General features: G+C 42.2%; 1 protein-coding gene across 4 annotated transcripts in view; it reads left to right on the top strand.

Moving 5' to 3' along the window:
- The window catches only part of LOC109414804 (uncharacterized), a 240542-nt gene that overhangs the window by 69327 nt on the left and 152753 nt on the right, over window positions 1–18462 (top strand). For all 4 annotated transcript variants that reach the window (XM_062842148.1, XM_062842150.1, XM_062842147.1 and 1 more), the window contains one exon: window positions 6413–6567. In XM_062842148.1, the coding sequence (XP_062698132.1) occupies window positions 6413–6567 (155 nt within the window). The remainder of the gene's footprint in view (window positions 1–6412; window positions 6568–18462) is intronic.

Consider the following 18462-nt stretch of genomic DNA (forward strand, 5'->3'; position numbering starts at 1 on the left):
TTGACCTGAGCCTCGACTCCTTCTCATAGTTGAATTCTGGGACAACGTTCTGCCGTCAAATATTCAGCAAGGATCCCAACAAGCAGCGCCAAAACCACCGGATGTCTTGACGCAGGTCATCAACCAGCGGATATCTCTGGTCACGGAGATGCTAAAAACGGGCATGCAAATGATGCAATGTGTCATGCGCATCTACGTTCGCGCTCAAGGTCATTAACGCCCGGTTGGTTGCAAAAAAAGAAGAACAACAAACGGACGTCATCGACTTCCTGCAAACTAAAGATATCGATGTTACATTCCTGACCTCAAGCCCGTCAAGAATCTCCGTCTCCCGAACCACACCATTATTTATTGCTCGTCTCGATCGGATAAGCAATCAAAGCGGCGGAGGCGTTGCCGTCCGCTGTATAGAGGCGTGAAATATATGATGCTCTTCCGGACTTCCACTTATCAACGATTGAAGCTATCGTAGTCGAGCTGGCACCCCTCGACTGCCCTATCATCTGGAACGTTGTACTGCCCGGCCCAGTTCAGGAATCCACGTGGTTCATTCGTGGCTTGAAGAACCACATCCAGAGATCCGCTACACGCTCAGAAAACCGTTCTGATAAACGTGAACAAACAAACGCAAATATGAGAACAAGCAAATATACACCGTGAACTGGAACTAGTTCCAGCTGTCAATATGGGCGTTCTAGAAAACGTGAAATCTAGTTCGGGGTGTACATTTCTTATTGTTGTTATCGTTGCTATGCATAGTTCACGTTTGTTCCCGTTGCCGTGATTAGGAGTTCACGTATATCGGAACGGATTTTTTTGCGTGTAGAGGCCGAAATTCATCGTCGTCGGGGATCTGAATGCCCTGCAGTCAATCAGGGATAATTTCCGGAACAACAAGTATGACACGATGATAGCACAGGAACTCCAAGTCGGGCACTGTGTCGTTCTCAACCCTGAATCACCAACCTTCTTCTCACCAGTCGATGTGGAATCCATTCTCGACATTATGCTGTCCAACATGGCGGACAACGCCACTGTCCCTCGAGCTCTGACTGAACTGTCCTCCCATTCAGTGGTGTTTGAGCTGGATAGTGAAATCAGTCTTTGTCTACAGCACCAACGTGCGAATAAGCCCATGATGTAGCGTTTCATCCCACCATCTCCAGACACATGAAAGTTGGTAACGATTGACTACGAAACTAATAGAATCATGTCTCTCCGTAATTTCGTTCGACGTCAGTTCCAGAGAACCCAACATCGATGTAGGGAAATATTATATAAGAAATTGAACAAGATTGTTACTCTCCAAGTTTCAAAGCTCAGTAGTAGATACAAGGAATTCCAAAAAGACATTCATGATATGCCTAGCTACTCAAAGCCCTTCTGGCATCTAGCAAAATTCCTGAAAGGCAAGCAGAAACCAGGGGGCCGTCCATATACCACGTGGACAGAAAATTCATGGTTTTTAACCCCCTCCCCCCTCCTCGTGCACAAGCGTGGACTTTTCATTGACCCCTACCCCCCTCCCCCAATGTCCACGTGGACATAAAAAAAAGATTTTTTTTTTCATGTTTTTAAAATAAATGGAAAAAGTGATTTTGAAAAGCTTTTTTTCTTAGTAAACACAATGCAATGTCTTAAATATAATTGAAAACTTTATAAAATACAATTATTCTATAGCTTTACACAGAATACAAACAAGTAGTACAAGTTTTCAACATTGTTTTTAATTCAGCTTAATGTTTGTGAGAGTGTGGGTTCGATTCCCGCTCCAGTTGGTGAAAATTTTTTCGTCAAACGGAAAATTCTTCACTAAGTGTGTTTTGTGTGATGTCTATCGAGTAATGCTAGTGATTGTTCAATGTTCAGTCTGTATAGCCTCTGGTTGAAGACGGCGTTTTTTAGAATATTTGTTCAATCTATGATTGTCTGATTGTTTTGTTGAGATAAGGTAATTTTAAATCTTAGATTTTTGTTGAGATAAGATTATATTTCTTAGATTCTTACAAAAAAACAAGATTTACAGCATCTAAATTGTATTGCTGAGGTTTAGACTTCAATATCCATTAGAAACATCTTAAATTTAAAAGTTTTTGAAAGAAGCCTGCAAATCCCTACGTGTATTTTGAAACATTGAAGTAGTTCAAAAATTGTATATGAAACTTCGAGAAATACATACAGCACTTCAATGGAAATTTTCTGACTGAAACACCAACATTTGCATGGTCTACACTCCATTTTAAATCTCCAGAATATTCCTCGATGAAGAAAACTAACTTCACTGCTTGGGTTTGCGCTAACGTAAAGTAAGAACCTCGACAACACTTATAACACGCGACGCGAGACAAACACAACACTTATTATTCTTACAAACGTTTTGTAAGAATAATAAGTGTTGTGTCTGTGTCGCGTCGCGTCGCGTGTTATAAGAAAACTAAGTAATTAGAAATTCTGAATTTAAAACAAATTAGCATGATTTTTTTTCCTTGAAGTAGTAACTTACAACTAAACGACAATGTATAATAAAATAAAATGTATAAAGAACTGTTGAATAGAATCTCATCAACAATGCGACATAATTGGTTTCGTTTGTAGATTATTGTTTCTTAACTTGTATGTCAATGTTGTCCACGTGGACATTTAACGAACCCCCACCCCCTCTCCGTGGACAAGCGTGGACTTTTCACTAACCCCCTCCCCCCTCCAAGCTGTCCACGTGGTATATAGACGGCCCCATCACTAATGCAAAATGGTCTAGAGGCCCTTCTGACCGCGCCATAGAAAAGCTAACTATTCTCCGAATACTTCTTGGTCTCTTACTGTCTGGCCTCGGTATTTGAAAGAATTTTCCAGCTTGCCGAATCCCCGAACAATTTTCACACAATTTTGAGCAAAAGATCACATTGGGTGAACTCACCATTGTGAGCATGAGCATGAGCATAGATGACCGCACAATTCGTAGTTGCTACTCCGTGATTGACCAGAGCAATCGAAATTGCACAAGGAACCAATGAATAGGGCTTGGGACTAGCTTACTATTCTCAATGTACACAGGTCGAGAGCTCTCAACTTTAATAGGGTCAATAACGGCGCCGGCCACGTCCTTACGGTCATCGAGGATGGAAGGGAATGTTAGTAAGACAAACGTTGTTATAAAGACCGCGAATCGCTGCATCTCCACGTTTGTCTCAGGAAGGAATTTTTTGTTAGTAGGGTAAGGTACATTGTCAGTCCGGGAGTCACCTATGGTTGGTGATATGATTTGACAATGGATCAATATACACAAACCGCCGTTAACAACCGACCACTTTTCGACGCAAGAACTAGCCAAAAAGAAAATTCTATCGCGCGTCTCCACTCCACTAGGGAGCAGAAACCTTTAGTCTATTCCACACAGAAATACACTGAACGCGACTCACTTGTCGGCGCCTGGATTTTTTCTCGACCGGCGAACCCGAAGTAACATTTTTCACTCTTTTGTGTAAATGCAAAAAATGAAAGAAAATATTTATTATCAACTAAAAGTGTATTGGAAACTAGCGCCGAAGGGAAGCGAAAAATTCGGAACCGACTCGAACCACGGCGCGCGCACACTCGTCCCGTCGTCGGAGCCCCGCAGAGAGAAGAGGAAAAAAAATCGCAAAAATCTAGCAAAGCGAGCGCGCGAAACTTTGCTGCTGCCGAACTACCGCACACTACTGACTGCTTGGCGTCCCGTCGTCGGAGCCCCGCAGAGGGAAGAGGAAAAAAATCGCAGAAATCTAGCAAAGCGAGCGCGCGAAACTTTGCTGCTGCCGAACTACCGCACACTACTGACTGCTTGGCGTCCCGTCGTCGGAGCCCCGCAGAGGGAAGAGGAAAAAAAAATCGCAGAAATCTAGCAAAGCGAGCGCGCGAAACTTTGCTGCTGCCGAACTACCACACACTACTGACTGCTTGGCGTCCCGTCGTCGGAGCCCCGCAGAGGGAAGAGGAAAAAAAAATCGCAGAAATCTAGCAAAGCGAGCGCGCGAAACTTTGCTGCTGCCGAACTACCGCACACTACTGACTGCTTGGCGTCCCGTCGTCGGAGCCCCGCAGAGGGAAGAGGAAAAAAATCGCAGAAATCTAGCAAAGCGAGCGCGCGAAACTTTGCTGCTGCCGAACTACCGCACACTACTGACTGCTTGGCGTCCCGTCGTCGGAGCCCCGCAGAGGGAAGAGGAAAAAAATCGCAGAAATCTAGCAAAGCGAGCGCGCGAAACTTTGCTGCTGCCGAACTACCGCACACTACTGACTGCTTGGCGTCCCGTCGTCGGAGCCCCGCAGAGGAAAGAGGAAAAAATCGCAGAAATCTAGCAAAGCGAGCGCGCGAAACTTTGCTGCTGCCGAACTACCGCACACTACTGACTGCTTGGCGTCCCGTCGTCGGAGCCCCGCAGAGGGAAGAGGAAAAAAATCGCAGAAATCTAGCAAAGCGAGCGCGCGAAACTTTGCTGCTGCCGAACTACCGCACACTACTGACTGCTTGGCGTCCCGTCGTCGGAGCCCCGCAGAGGGAAGAGGAAAAAAAATCGCAGAAATCTAGCAAAGCGAGCGCGCGAAACTTTGCTGCTGCCGAACTACCGCACACTACTGACTGCTTGGCGTCCCGTCGTCGGAGCCCCGCAGAGGAAAGAGGAAAAAATCGCAGAAATCTAGCAAAGCGAGCGCGCGAAACTTTGCTGCTGCCGAACTACCGCACACTACTGACTTTGGGTGAACTCACCATTGTGACCAAAATCTCAAAGAACATGAAAGTCCTGGGTTTTGACAGCATTTTCAATAGCCAAGTGTTCTGAAAAAAAAAAAAAAATGCCGAAAAGCACGTTCAATCCTTGTGAAAGTGTTCAACCGTTGCCAGGAAATTGAATACTACCCGTCCCTGTGGAAACAGTCCAAAGTGATAGTTATTCCTGTACGAGAGAACGCTTCCTTAAAGATGTTGTCCGATCAGTCTACTATCGTCGATCAGAACAATTTTCGATAAACATATCTATTTTAGGCTATTATGTCGTAGTCATTCAACGATGCATCAGCTTCACCACAATTCTAAAACCTTTTAAACCTCCTTAAACACGCTGAAACTCTTCCAAATTTTATGAAATCCCATTGTTCGAGTGTTGGACTGCATCGAAGAACTTCTGGGCAATGCATCGCCCATGAGAGACCCAAGGGAACTGAAGCCTCAGTGTGAATTAAGTCAGCGAGACACTCAGACGTAGTCAAGTGAACCAAAATTACAACCATGAACCAATTATATAGTTATTAGATAGAATAAATGTTTAGTTTGTATGTTAAATAAAGTGTTTGTGTTATGGACTATGAATAAAGTGTTAATTGTAATTGTTGAGCGTGGATAAATCTCGAGGATCCCAATCAATTATGCCCGAAATCGGTCAGCTAACCGTCCAATCCGATCAACGATCACGTCCGCATAAATAATCCCAAAGAATCGCATTCAAGCACTAAATACAGTCCACACTAGAAGGAAGGTAAGGACCAGCACCCAAACACCCATGAAACATTGTCTAATCTAATCTCTACCTTGTTCTAATCGTCCACTGGACTATTAAACTCCTAAAACCCTTCTGACCGGAACAGGAATCGAACCCACAGTCTCCAGCTTGGTGATCTAATGCTTATCTATAAGGCTAAATAAAGATCTCATTCATATAAAGAATATATTTTAGTAACAATGCATGCCGGAGGTTTCGGTGAATTCATAACATTTTACAGCACCACTAAGTACACAGTTACAACAGTGGACAATGGAAAGTAAAATTGCTAGCCAACTTCACACGTGGTCAAACAGTAGCCAATTGAGATATTGACTGCACACGAAAATTTCATCGGTGTGAAAATTATGTTCTCCTGTATTTAAAGAGCTATGGGCATACTATATTTATGTTTAATTATAATGATAATTTCCTCCAAAGCTGAAATTTGAAAAAGTTAAATCATATTTTAATCTCCTGCTTATGACTTTATTAAGCCATTATATTCCGTATCATTCTCATCTTCCTTTTTCCTGCACCAAATGGCCATCCTCGGTTTCCGTCTGGACCTGAAATGGGGCGTGAAAACATCGTCTGGCTGAATTAACTGTTTTTCCTCGTCGACTGCGACTGGTAACTATTTAAAAATTATTCCTAAAAAAATAAACTTTCAAGCAATAAAATTCTTTTCTCTCTATGCTTTCCACCAGCATGAACGCGCATGGGAAAAATAACAACCCAAAACCCATAAATTTTCCTCTGGAAACGATTCCCCAACCTACAACAAACAATACATCGACCGACGACCGTCGACGACGACGACGACGACGACGACGATGCAAACGGAACACAAAAAAAAAATCACCCAAACAACCAACTCGAACCCGGGCGTTCAGTTCCTTCGGCCGTACGTCTGCATCCTGGGCTTGATTGGACTGCGGCCAAACGCAGTCGATGTGGACCTCTGCACCCTGCTGGGTCACTTGCAGTCGATCATGGTGCTGATGCTGCTGCTGGCCGGCTATGTGCTGCAGTATCTGTCCGGATTTCGGTGAGTACAATTTCGGGGCAGGAACCCGCTTTTTATTTGACTGTCGGTATCTTTTGGGATGTGTCTGGTGGGGTTGTGGTGCCGGAGGCCCGTTTTTATGCTGCTTTGTGTACGGGGAGACGGAGGGAGACGGTTTCATGGATGCACGAGGGAAGGAAAGGGACCATCAGCCGACGCAAGTTGAAAATATGGGAATCGTATTTAGCCAGAATTATCGCTTTAACCCCTTCCCGTATAACGTATCGAAGCATGAGAGCTTACAAGATTTTGACACAATCCAAAAGTTTATTTTTACGCTGTTATGGTTTTCGAACGGAATTTCGACTTTTGATATGTGTACAGAGTGCTACTTCGAGTCAATTGAAGATTCTTTACCGGTAGTGCATTTAATGAAACAGTAAAAGCGCGTTGCTAAGGGAGTATCCATAAATGACGTAGCTTTTTAGGGGAAGGGGAGTCTTTGATCTTTCTACGCACCATTATTTCGAGCATTTCTTCTTTAGTGTATTTCCAACGGCAATTTCTTTGAAGAATTTATCGGCAATTATTTCAAAATTTAATGCAGAAGGAGTACCCCGAGCAGAAGAAAAAAGCTCAATAATAGCATATTTTGATACGGAGATCAAAAAGTGATATTTGTTTGTTTGAGAGAAGAGGTAAAAGTACTGAAAATAATTACTCAATTTTACTCCTGGAACATCAACATTATAGCACATTTAGCTCTTGGTAAGATCTAACCAATAGCAGTGAGCTATTTGATTGATCTTCAAATATTAAATTTTGATAGTTATTAGATGGTTCAAGAACAATTTTTTGCCATTTTTTTCAGTACTTCTACCTCTTATCTCAAACAAACCGATATCACATTTTGATCGTCAGTAATTGACCTCTGCCCGGGATGCCTGTACAGCTATGGATATAGGGGCGCTAATCAAAGTTTTCGGCAATTCCCTTAGAGCTTGCTTCGAAACTTTCTTTAAAATCTTCATCAGCATTTTCTTTACAAGTTCTTAGAAAAATACTTTAATTTCTTCTTTTTAGTAGGAATTTGTTTGCAAAATTATATTGTAATTCCTTCAGTAATTTTTCTGATAAGTCTTTCGGCAATTCCAAGAATTTTTCTATATGCGGAAATGAGGATTTAAATTTTTTCGACAACTCTATTTGAATCTTCAGCAATGTATAGAATCTTTTGTGGTTTTTTGTAATTTTATTTTCAGTTATTTTGGCAATTTTGTTTTCTGGAATTTAATCAGCAATTCCTTCGGCAATTCTTTTGAGAATTCCTGCGGTGATGGTTTTTGTACTGATTTCGACCAAAAATTTCTCTGACAAAAACTTCGGAGGTTTCTAGCGGGATTTTTTTTTGAAAAATTCTTCGAAAATGGGTCTCCAGTTAGCCTAGTGATTAAGGCTATGGATCGCCAATCCGGAGACGGCAGGTTCGATTCCCGTTCCAGTCAGGAAAATTTTCTCGACTCCCTGGGCAAAATGTATCATTGTGCTTGCCTCACAATATACAATTTCATGCAATGGCAGGCAAAGAAAGCCCTTCAATCAATAACTGTGGAAGTGCTCAAAGAACACTAAGTTGAAGCGAGGCAGGCCAAGTCCCTGTGGGGACTTGGAGCCATGAAGAAGAAGAAGAAGAAGAAGAAGAAAAAGAAGGCTTTGAAAATTCCTTTGCAATACTTTCTTCAGTAATTCTTTTAAAGAACTTTACCGGAGGAACTAACATTGTCTTTGAAAAATGGTTCGGAAATTCCTTTGGAAATAAGTATCTTTCGAAATTGCTTAGGCGTATTCTATGAAAGATCCTGCAGAAATTTAATTTCCAATTCATGAAATTTTTTTTTTGAATTTCTTCGACAACTCCAATAGAATATTTTTCATCAACTCCTTCAGGAATTCCTTCGACAATTCTCAGAGAAATTCCTTCGGCAATTTCTGTAAAAACTTCTGTAGAAATTCCTTCAACAATTTCATTGGGAATTTTACAGGCATTTTTTCGGCAGCTTCTTCGTTTTCTTTGGAAATTGGTTCGGCAATTTCATTTTCGGATTTGGTCTGGTTGTCGACCGGCCGTCGATGAAGCCGGCTTGATAACTTCCCACGAACTCGTTTGTTTTAGGTGACAGACGACGGAAGATGACCTGGGATAGCACTTTGTAGGCAGCATTCAAAATAGTGATCGCCCTGAAGTTCTCACATTCCAAATGGTCGCCTTTCTTGTGAATGGGGCAGATTCCTTCTTCCTTCCACTCCTCCGGTAGCTGTTCGATGTCCCAGATCCTGACTATCAGCCGATGCAGACAGGTGGCCAACTTTTCTGGGCCCATCTTGATGAGTTCAGCTACGATACCATCCTTTCCAGCTGCTTTGTTGGTTTTGAGCTGGTGAATGGCATCCTTAACTTCCCTCAGCGTGGGAGTTGGTTCATTTTCGTCCTCCGCTGCACTGGCGTCGTCGTTTCCTCCGTTGCCGTGGGATCCCGTGCCTACGTTCTCCACGCCGTTCAGGTGCTGATCGAAGTGCTGCTTCCACCTTTCGATCACCTCACGTCCGTCCGTCAAGAGGCCTCCGTCTTTATCCCTGCATATTTCGGCTCGCGGCACGAAGCCGTTGGGGGATGCGTTGAGCTTCTGATAGAACTTCCGTGTTTCTTGGGAACGGCACAGCAGTTCCATTTCTTCACACTCCGCTTCTTCCAGGCGGCGCTTTTTCTCCCGAAAGAGGCGGGTCTGCTGTTTCCGCTTCTGTTTATAACGTTCCACGTTCTGTCGAGCCCATTGCTGCAGCATTACCGCCCTGGCTGCATTCTTCTCCTCCAAAACCGTTCTGCACTCTTCGTCGAACCATTCGTTCCGTCGATTCCGTTCCACGTACCCGATGGTGCTCTCGGCTGCGTCGTTGATGGCTGCTTTCACTGTACTCCAGCAGTCCTCTAGAGGGGCCTCATCGAGCTCGCCCTCATCTGGCAACGCGGCCTCGAGATTCTGAGCGTATGCTGAGGCGACATCCGGTTGCTTCAGTCGCTCTAGGTTCTACCGTGGCGGTCGCTGGTACCGTACATTGTTGATGACGGAGAGTTTTGGGCGCAGTTTGACCATCACCAGATAGTGGTCTGAGTCGATGTTGGCGCCACGATAGGTCCCGACGTCGATAATATCGGAGAAGTGCCGTCCGTCAATCAGAACGTGGTCGATTTGAGATTCCGTCTGCTGTGGTGATCTCCAGGTGTAACGATAAGGGAGGCTGTGTTGGAAAAAGGTGCTACGTATGGCCATATTTTTGGAGGCGGCGAAATCAATGAGTCGTAGGCCGTTTTCGTTCGTCTGCTGGTGGGCGCTGAACTTACCAATCGTCGGTCTGAATTCCTCCTCCTGGCCTACCTGAGCGTTCAAATCACCTATGATGATCTTGACGTCGTGGCTTGGGCAGCGATCGTACTCGCGTTCGAGCTGCGCGTAAAATGCGTCCTTGTCATCATCAGTACTTCCGGAGTGTGGGCTGTGCACGTTTATTATGCTGAAGTTGAAGAATCGGCCTTTGATCCTCAACCTGCACATTCTTTCGTCGATCGGCCACCAACCGATCACGCGCCTCTGCATATCACCCATCACGATGAAAGCTGTTCCCAGCTCACGTGTGTTGCCGCAGCTCTGGTAGATGGTATGATTACCTCTAAACGTTCGCACCATGGTTCCTGTCCAACACACCTCCTGCAGCGCTACGATGCCGAACCCGCGGTCCTTCAGTAGATCGGCGAGTATGCGGGTGCTCCCAATGAAGTTGAGAGATCGGCAGTTCCACGTACCGAGTTTCCAATCGCAAGTCCGTTTTGTTCGCTGGGTTCGTTGCCGTTGGTCTCGGTTCGTATTATTCTGTTGCTGATTTTCCGTTACAATGGTTTTTTACGGCTGGCTCGTAGGGCCTGACACCAACCCCCTACTTTCCGGAGGACCATAGTGCACAGTTGAGCTTAGAGTCCTTTCCTGGCACTCGGACGTAGATCAGCCGCCCCTAACATGGGGATCAGACGCTGTTGTGAGCCGCTCCTCCTGGAGAACAGACGCTCAGGTTTACCGAAGCAAACCCCCCCCTTCCCTGTCAGCCTACGACCAAAGTTCCCACCGGGGTTGGTTACCCGATCTTCGCTAAGGTTGCTCATAGTTTCCGACCGGTACCGCGTGGAGGTAGGGATAGGAGTTGCTGGGCAGAGGCTAGTGGATCACAATGGGATCTGAATTGCGCAGCATACCCAGCCTTTACCGTGCCCGCCTCATATCTTAGCTGTTGTTTTTATCAACTAAGCTTTATAACAGTAAGGAAGCCCATAATATCCCAAAAATATATAACAACGCTTATTGTTCTCCTCCAACTACATTGGTAAGTACAGGGGATTATGTAACACTCATTAACGTAGTGGCACTGGCAAAAGCTATTATCACAAGTATAGACCTGAAGCTATTGTCTCCGAAGTAGTTTGGTTCATCTGGAATATCTCAAAACTATCTTGGAATGACTAATGAAATACCAGGGGGATTGCAGATTACAGTTGGATGTGTAATTATGTTATGCTATTACTTACGGTGAAAACACATGAAGTTTTTCTCTTAGATTTGAAGGACTTTGGTCCTAAGCTAACTGGCAACGCAGAAGGTCTAATACTTCGGTCCTGCGAGGACCACTCACACCAACCGACGTGACAATGCGATACCTGCAGTTTCTATAGCATCGCAAGACCAAAACAAAACCGATAACGAAACCTCAGATGAATGCGAGCCCTCAAAGCAGGTGAAGTGAATGTGCATTATAATTATTATTAAGATATTATATCGGAAAACCGTGAATTTATACATTATATACCCATCAAACTATCCCTTATCTAAGTGAATTTCGAGCGATAGTGAAGTGTAAGCCCGTTTATTGTCTATGTAATTATAAAATTCATTAACTAATGTTGACCCTAACTAGATAAATCATCACAATCGATTCATGCGGAAAAGAAATTAAAAAGAGTAATTTACTTAAATTAGTTGTCCACAACGAGTGGTCAGATTATTCCGTAAATATGTATAAGATTGCTAAATTGATTTGTAAATTCAGTAACCACTACTTCCCAAGACTGAATTGAGCCTACACTGAACCTAACGTAAATTCTATAAGCCTCCACCAAATTGTGAGTAGATACGTTCAGATTTGTTGAAATTTTCTAATATGAAATATATTTTAGCTTGAGCTGATTTGGAACTAAGCGTTTTAACTGCTTAGACCAAGCCCACTCATGGGCTCAATCAAGCGTTTTAACGTTAAGTAGGGCTCGAAAGCGAAAAGTTTACGTACGGTTCGTAGCATGGCTTAGAATATAGAGACACGCAAAGTACGGTCTCTATCCATAGGCTCGTGCGCTCTCTCGCGTTTAGCTCTCTGGGTAGCGTAAAGAGGAGACGAAAGAACATGAGTATGGATTTGTTGCCAGGTATATAGTTTCTAGAGAATGATTTTCTTGTTTTGTATAGGTAGGAATTTATTTTAGTTTGCATCAAATATTTGAAATTTTCAACCAATCAATATCATAGATCGTTACACGAATAACACAACAAATTGTCTGCTTTGCTTAAGTATGTTATGAATAAAGTTTTCGCTTCTTCGCCAATTTTAGGATCATGCATATCGAAAATATATTGATTTTCTCTTAAAAATAGTTACGATTGCTCATAATCGCACCTTTAGTTTTTGATTCGGCCGATCGTTTCGAAACTAATATTTGAAGAAATATATAGTGATTCAGTGAGTTTTGCTGTTTTAACACGTACAGTCATAGCACAATCATGGGTCACCCACAATTATGGGTCAATTCCATTTGAATTGCATGGTGAACTGTCTGACTAATAATTGTGACAGAGTGATCCATAATTGTGCAATGACTGTACATGTTTGAGCCGGGTTTTCTACGCAGCAAGTAAAGCTTGGTTTCGCACATTTAGAAAAATGTCCAAATAAATAACTCGCGAAGTTCGTTCCGACAAGTTTCAAAATTATCGTCATCCGACGCAGATTCCGGTGAGAAGATGTGCGTATTTTCTAATCCGAAAAGAAACTATTTGACGGTAATAAGTGATCACAAGATTTTCTTTCTTCACTTTCCGGGCTGAGATCCTCCGCTTTGAAAGAGCTGTGCCTCGCGTTTCGTTTTGTCGTGTATATTTCAAAAAGGCAAAAGAGTTTTGGTTTGATTGCTGTTTTTGAAAATGGTGGTCGTCAGTTTGTGGTTTATTAAATATGTATAAATTTTAAAATATAAATTAAATAAACGAGACAATAGGAAGAAAGTGTGCGAAATGGGTAACTTCACCGTCCACGCATCCTTCCTCCCCTGTAAATTCGAGAAGTACCTTGCCGAAATATTGTTCGTGCAGTTGAAAATCGGAATTTTTGACACGCGAAAATCGATTTTTCTTCTAAACCGTGTGTCGGACGTACGTCGGGCACAGTGCGTTGGATAGAGGGCCAGAACCGCTGTTCAGCGCACTACGTCCGACGTTACGTTTCACGTATGGATTTTGAGAAAATTCGATTGTCGGGCGTGGGGAAACTTCGGGTTTCAACTGCGACGGCAATAAAATATTCTGTACTCCAAGTATTTCGAAGAATCATCTTCGCGCGTAAATACAACGCAGTAGACCAGGCCGCTTTGATGCATGTGTCATATCTCTGATATGCTGCAAGCATCAGTATTGACAAGAAAAGTTGCTTTCCAGGGTGATTCCGCGTATGTATGAGATTAGATAAGAGTAGTTACGATTTTTCAAAAATGCATTGACTGTACCTAACTCAACTCAGATATCATAGAAACACTACAGTTATTTCTTTTTGTAAAAACTAAATCATACCGATAAAAATCTTAAAAAATGTAGTCGAGCTGCCAAGTTTCACCAATTAAAATAGGCGGTGTGCAGGTCTGCCATATTGTACGTTCCTCGTTATGGAAAAAGAAAGGCGTTGGATGTTAAAATACAACAATTGTTGTATGAAGTGCCAAAAAGGAGAGTGGGCTCATTATGTACTTTGACAAATACGCAGTCTACTTCAAACGCATAGAATCTGCTTCCAAAAAAATATTCATATACCAGCATCCAAAAGATCGCAATATATATTAAGATTTGCGAGTGATGCTTTGTAACTAAAAGGTTGTGACTGAGTATAGAATAAGCTGATGTTAAAATACACGTTAATGAAAAAAGGTTGCGCAAACTTATCGCAGACTGTTAGAAGACAGCTTCTACTATGACCAGGATTCAAGAATCTTGACCTACGCGAAGTTGTAAAGGAGACAACTACGTTATAAATGTGTTGGAAATGCAAGGGATGTAATTATTCAATAAACCTAATTATTAAAAAAGATGTTCATAATCTCAAATTCAGATAAATTTCTTGCAAGAAAGACAACATGAATATTGAAGAGATGGATATTATTTTAGATAAAAATTCAACCTACAAGTCATACAGTAAGCAACAAATATATTATTTTAAAAAAGATTACTTGAATTCCGGGATTAAATACAATCATAAATTATTGAGAAAATGATATCTTTAAACGCACCAAAACTGGTACAAATCTCAAAGGGAATTATTTATTTGAATTCAATTTTTACTAACAGTTTTCAGTCTTATCTAAAACCCCATCTTTCATAATATGAGCACAAATTATTATACTGAATAAGATTTGCAATAGCACCATAGAAATACACAAAATATTGCGATGATTTACAGAAGTGCAAAAAAACCGATGGTACGGAGGGAATAGAGACCACCGGTGCGCAAAGGCGACCGATCATTATTTTACTCACATGGAAACGAACGACCGGTGCGAAAATGGGTTGATAACGAAATTAAAAATCGTTAACTACGTGCTGTTGCGTGTGTAGTATTAAGCCCACGGGTGGGCTTGGTCTTAAAGAAGTGCAGCTACTTGCAGTTTTTAACAGATTTTATTAAAGAACAGCATAGAGGAACCTGGATAGTCATGGGTTTCATAAGGGAAGTTGTTTAAAAATTTCTTTGATAATTTTCGCATTTGGATTTTTTTTTTGCAATTTATTTAATAATTGATTCGGTTATTCCCATAGAAAAATCATTTAAATATTTCTTTGGGTACTGCTTCGTCATTTTTATTTTAAGAATTCCTATGCCAGTTTCTATACAAATTTCTTCATAATTAAATTAGAAATTTGTTCGCAAATTCTTCTGAGAATTTTCCGATAGTATTTTTAGACCTTCTGTCGGTAACTCCTTCTCCAATTGATTTGGTAATCCCCTCGGATATTCCCAAGGCAAGAAAATAAGAATGGAATTTTTATGTCAAATTTGTTCACGTTGGGTGTAATTTTCAGAAATTTTTGCTTTGTGTGATAACTGGCGTTTGACAGTGAGAGTGCACAAGTACGCCCCGTAGAGGGTTACGAAGTAATCCCTAACGGGCGAACCGCGGAGGCAAGGTCAGGTAATGGCAGAATGAGGTTTTTCTAAGGTGTTGCAAATCAACAGACTTCCTCATTCTATAAAAAACAGTCTCTAGTACCAACGGATGTTACACTAATATTTCTTCCCTACCCGATGACCATAAGGACGTGGCCGGCGCCGGCACTGACAATATAAAGTTCTGAAAGGTGCACATTGAAGATCGCGAGCTACACCCAGGCCCTATCTTTTGGTTCCCTGTGCAATTTTGACTGTTATTTATTACTACATACCAGCAATCGTCATGTCCTACTTTAGCTTCAAATATCATTCCGTCATAAAAAAAACCAATACACCAATCCCTATATTCATGAATCTCAGAGAAAATCAAGCTGACACATTTCCCAGCACATCATCGATTGAATGAATTCCATTCTTCCTAGATGGTTGCGCTAATCCGGGCAGTTGCCGGGGGTATTCGAGACCATTCTAAAGTTATACAGCAAATCATGCAACCATAAGCCAACCAGCCATCATCGTCATAAGTTTTGCTTGAAGCTTGACCAATCAGCAGAATCGAAAGTTGTGAATCGATTTCTCTGATGACAGTTGGTATAATAGTAGCCATCGTCCTCAAACTACTGCTGATTGGCACCATAAACTATGAATAAGAAAGAACTTTTCCCAACCGCCCTGTGGTACCGCCCAGCTGATACAACTTTGTAACATTTCTAACCCCCATATCTGCCGTGTCATCATCCCGTGCAGTCAAGTGGAAAAATGACAAAAAGTAGGGTATGCTTTTGATAGAGTAAAATATGAATATTTATACGGAAGCTCCAACTGCATGGGAATATGGGCATGGACAACGTTCCTTCCCGATGGGCCATCCAGCAAGCTAATCCGCCGGACAATGGACTTTCCTTCGGAACATGTGTACGATGATGGTTCAGTTCAGATTGCGGGATGGCGAGGCCGACCGGTGCGGTATCAGTTTTCCCGAAGGTCAGTGCTTTGTAAATTGACAGGAAAAATTATGCAATCCGATAAACATAAATTTTAATGTCACTGACTGTGACGGACCTGGATTGCGGATGGACTGAATGTTTCTATGACTAAATACCGGTGTTCATGTACGTAATACCGGAGATTCGGAATAGATAGGCTTGTTCTATAAATGAAACCGACAACCGTGCTGTGTTGTCTCCCCGCTCATATTGCTCCGATGAATGGGCATAGGGAGCAAATCAATTAGACCGTGATAAAGACCGTATTAAAGTTCCCATGTCCTTCATTACACTTCGGAACTGGTGGGAGCGAATGGTTCTGGTATAACACCCCGCTGGCATACATATATCTACGTACTACGTAGTCGGTACATGCAGATATATAGGATGGGGATGTTGATTTCCAGCTCTCTGGCGTGTCCATGAGGTACTGGAAGTGGGTGCTAATTATTTCAGTGCCATATGTGTAGTTGTTCATCGTCATGGTTGAACAGCTCAAATTAATTGCTCTATGGTTCAATGTTGAGAATTATGTCATGTGTATACTTGTGAATGCTTGTTAAAAGTCGGCTGTTATGACAGGTAACTAGAATAAACAAAAACGAAACAGAAATCCATTACCTATTTTAATTTCTATTATCAACAGAACTGGAATGGACAATTATTTCCCCCTAAGCTCGTTTACACGATAGTAATAAAACTGTGCTTGGGATATGACATCGCATTATGATGAGAAATGCATACATTCTTCAACTTTAGCCTCCCAAAGTAGTACATAACAGCAAGATACTTCTTCTCCGAGGAATCCAATAGACAACCAATAGAATTCAAAAAGGTATTTTTCGGCAGTTCTCATATTGCAAATGTGTGTCTTTCTTTTGGAAGGGGAAGGAAAATTTTAACCTCTTCCTTCCACATATCCTCGATAGATATTTCGTTTCTTCCATATACTTGGATACTTGATGAGCAACGATTCACTTTTTTAATAGACGCCCAATGCAGCATTCCTCTCCACTAGACTCGGTCCTGGACCAATAGTTATCAGTCCAACTACTTGACGTTGAGTTCTCTTATAAGTTCTCTTCAACCGCAAACAGCTAGCTTGTACGCGACCTTCCACGGTGGCTTGGCCATCGAGGTTTCGCAAGAGTAACCAGTGAATCAGTATCGCGAACAAGGGGAATGACGTATCCTTTGCTAACCGGAAAATTCGCATCGCATTTATGCGTTCCTAACCGTCGCTAACCGCTGCTAACTGAGCAGCAGCACGACGGTTAGCAACGGATAAATGCGAATACTTACGGTTAGCAAAGGAAGTGTCATTCCCGCTGATCGCGAATCTTGTCTTCGTCTACAAGCTACGGGACTGGAGCTAGTCAATGAGGCCATAGAAAGCCCTGTATTCTCAGCTGCAGTGCGCCTTTTCATCTCGCGGTGGTATCTTTATCGCACGTCACTCTAGCTAGAGTCTCAAGGTTCACCAGTTCTTCCACTCTTCAAATTTTTCACCACCTACAACTATTTCACTAGTTTCGTCGAAAAAACGACGTTTAAAAAGGCACGATTGCCTCTTCCACGGATCGACGATCAATTTCGATGAAATTGATAAGGTACATATGTGAAAAGCATGTGTCACTGTGTGAAGGTGGTGCTGCTACATTGCACGCCAGCACTTCTCATGGCTGGAGCCTTTGGTATTTCGGCAACTTTTCTACGGATAGTTGGATGGGAGACCAATAAAAGTTTTCGAGGAAAATGCTTATGGGGAGTTAAAGATACTTTAAGCGGAATTCTGGATGAAGATCTGTTGAGGTTCTAATGGGAACTTTGGATGGAATTTTTATTTGTACAGCACTAGGTTTACTATATAATTCGCAGAATTTATATACATTATCATTACAGCAGACAAATCTGAAGCATTCCTTCCAGGATTCCTCCAGAAGTTCCTACTGAGATTGCTTTAGAGCGGAACCGTCAGGGATTCCTTAGAAATTCGGTTAATTCTCCCATCTTCAAAAGTTTTTTTTAGCATTCTCAAAAAGAATTCCCTGAACTGTTGGCACGACTCTTCTCGGAATCCCAGAAGAAACTCTGTTACGTTTGTAAATTGTTGTGAACATTTTGTCTGTTTATTTTGTATGTTTTACTAAGGTTTGTACATTTGTCCCTGAAATTTAATGTGCATTTGTAGCGCTCCAAAAATTTCAGGAGCGATCCAGTACAAAACGCACAAGCCGTCCCCTAACACGGACATCAAATTGTAGACGGTCTTGTGTTGTTGCCCGAATCTGGATGCCCCCTTAGGATTAGAAATTCCTAGACCAAAACCAAGCTATGAACACAGCGACAAATGCTGTGAACTAAAAGGCGAACTGCCAAACAAAATACAATTCTAGGATGACTGATGGACCAAGAATAATTATGA

Source organism: Aedes albopictus, chromosome 3 (assembly GCF_035046485.1).
Source record: "Aedes albopictus strain Foshan chromosome 3, AalbF5, whole genome shotgun sequence".
Taxonomy (NCBI): Eukaryota; Metazoa; Arthropoda; class Insecta; order Diptera; family Culicidae; genus Aedes; species Aedes albopictus.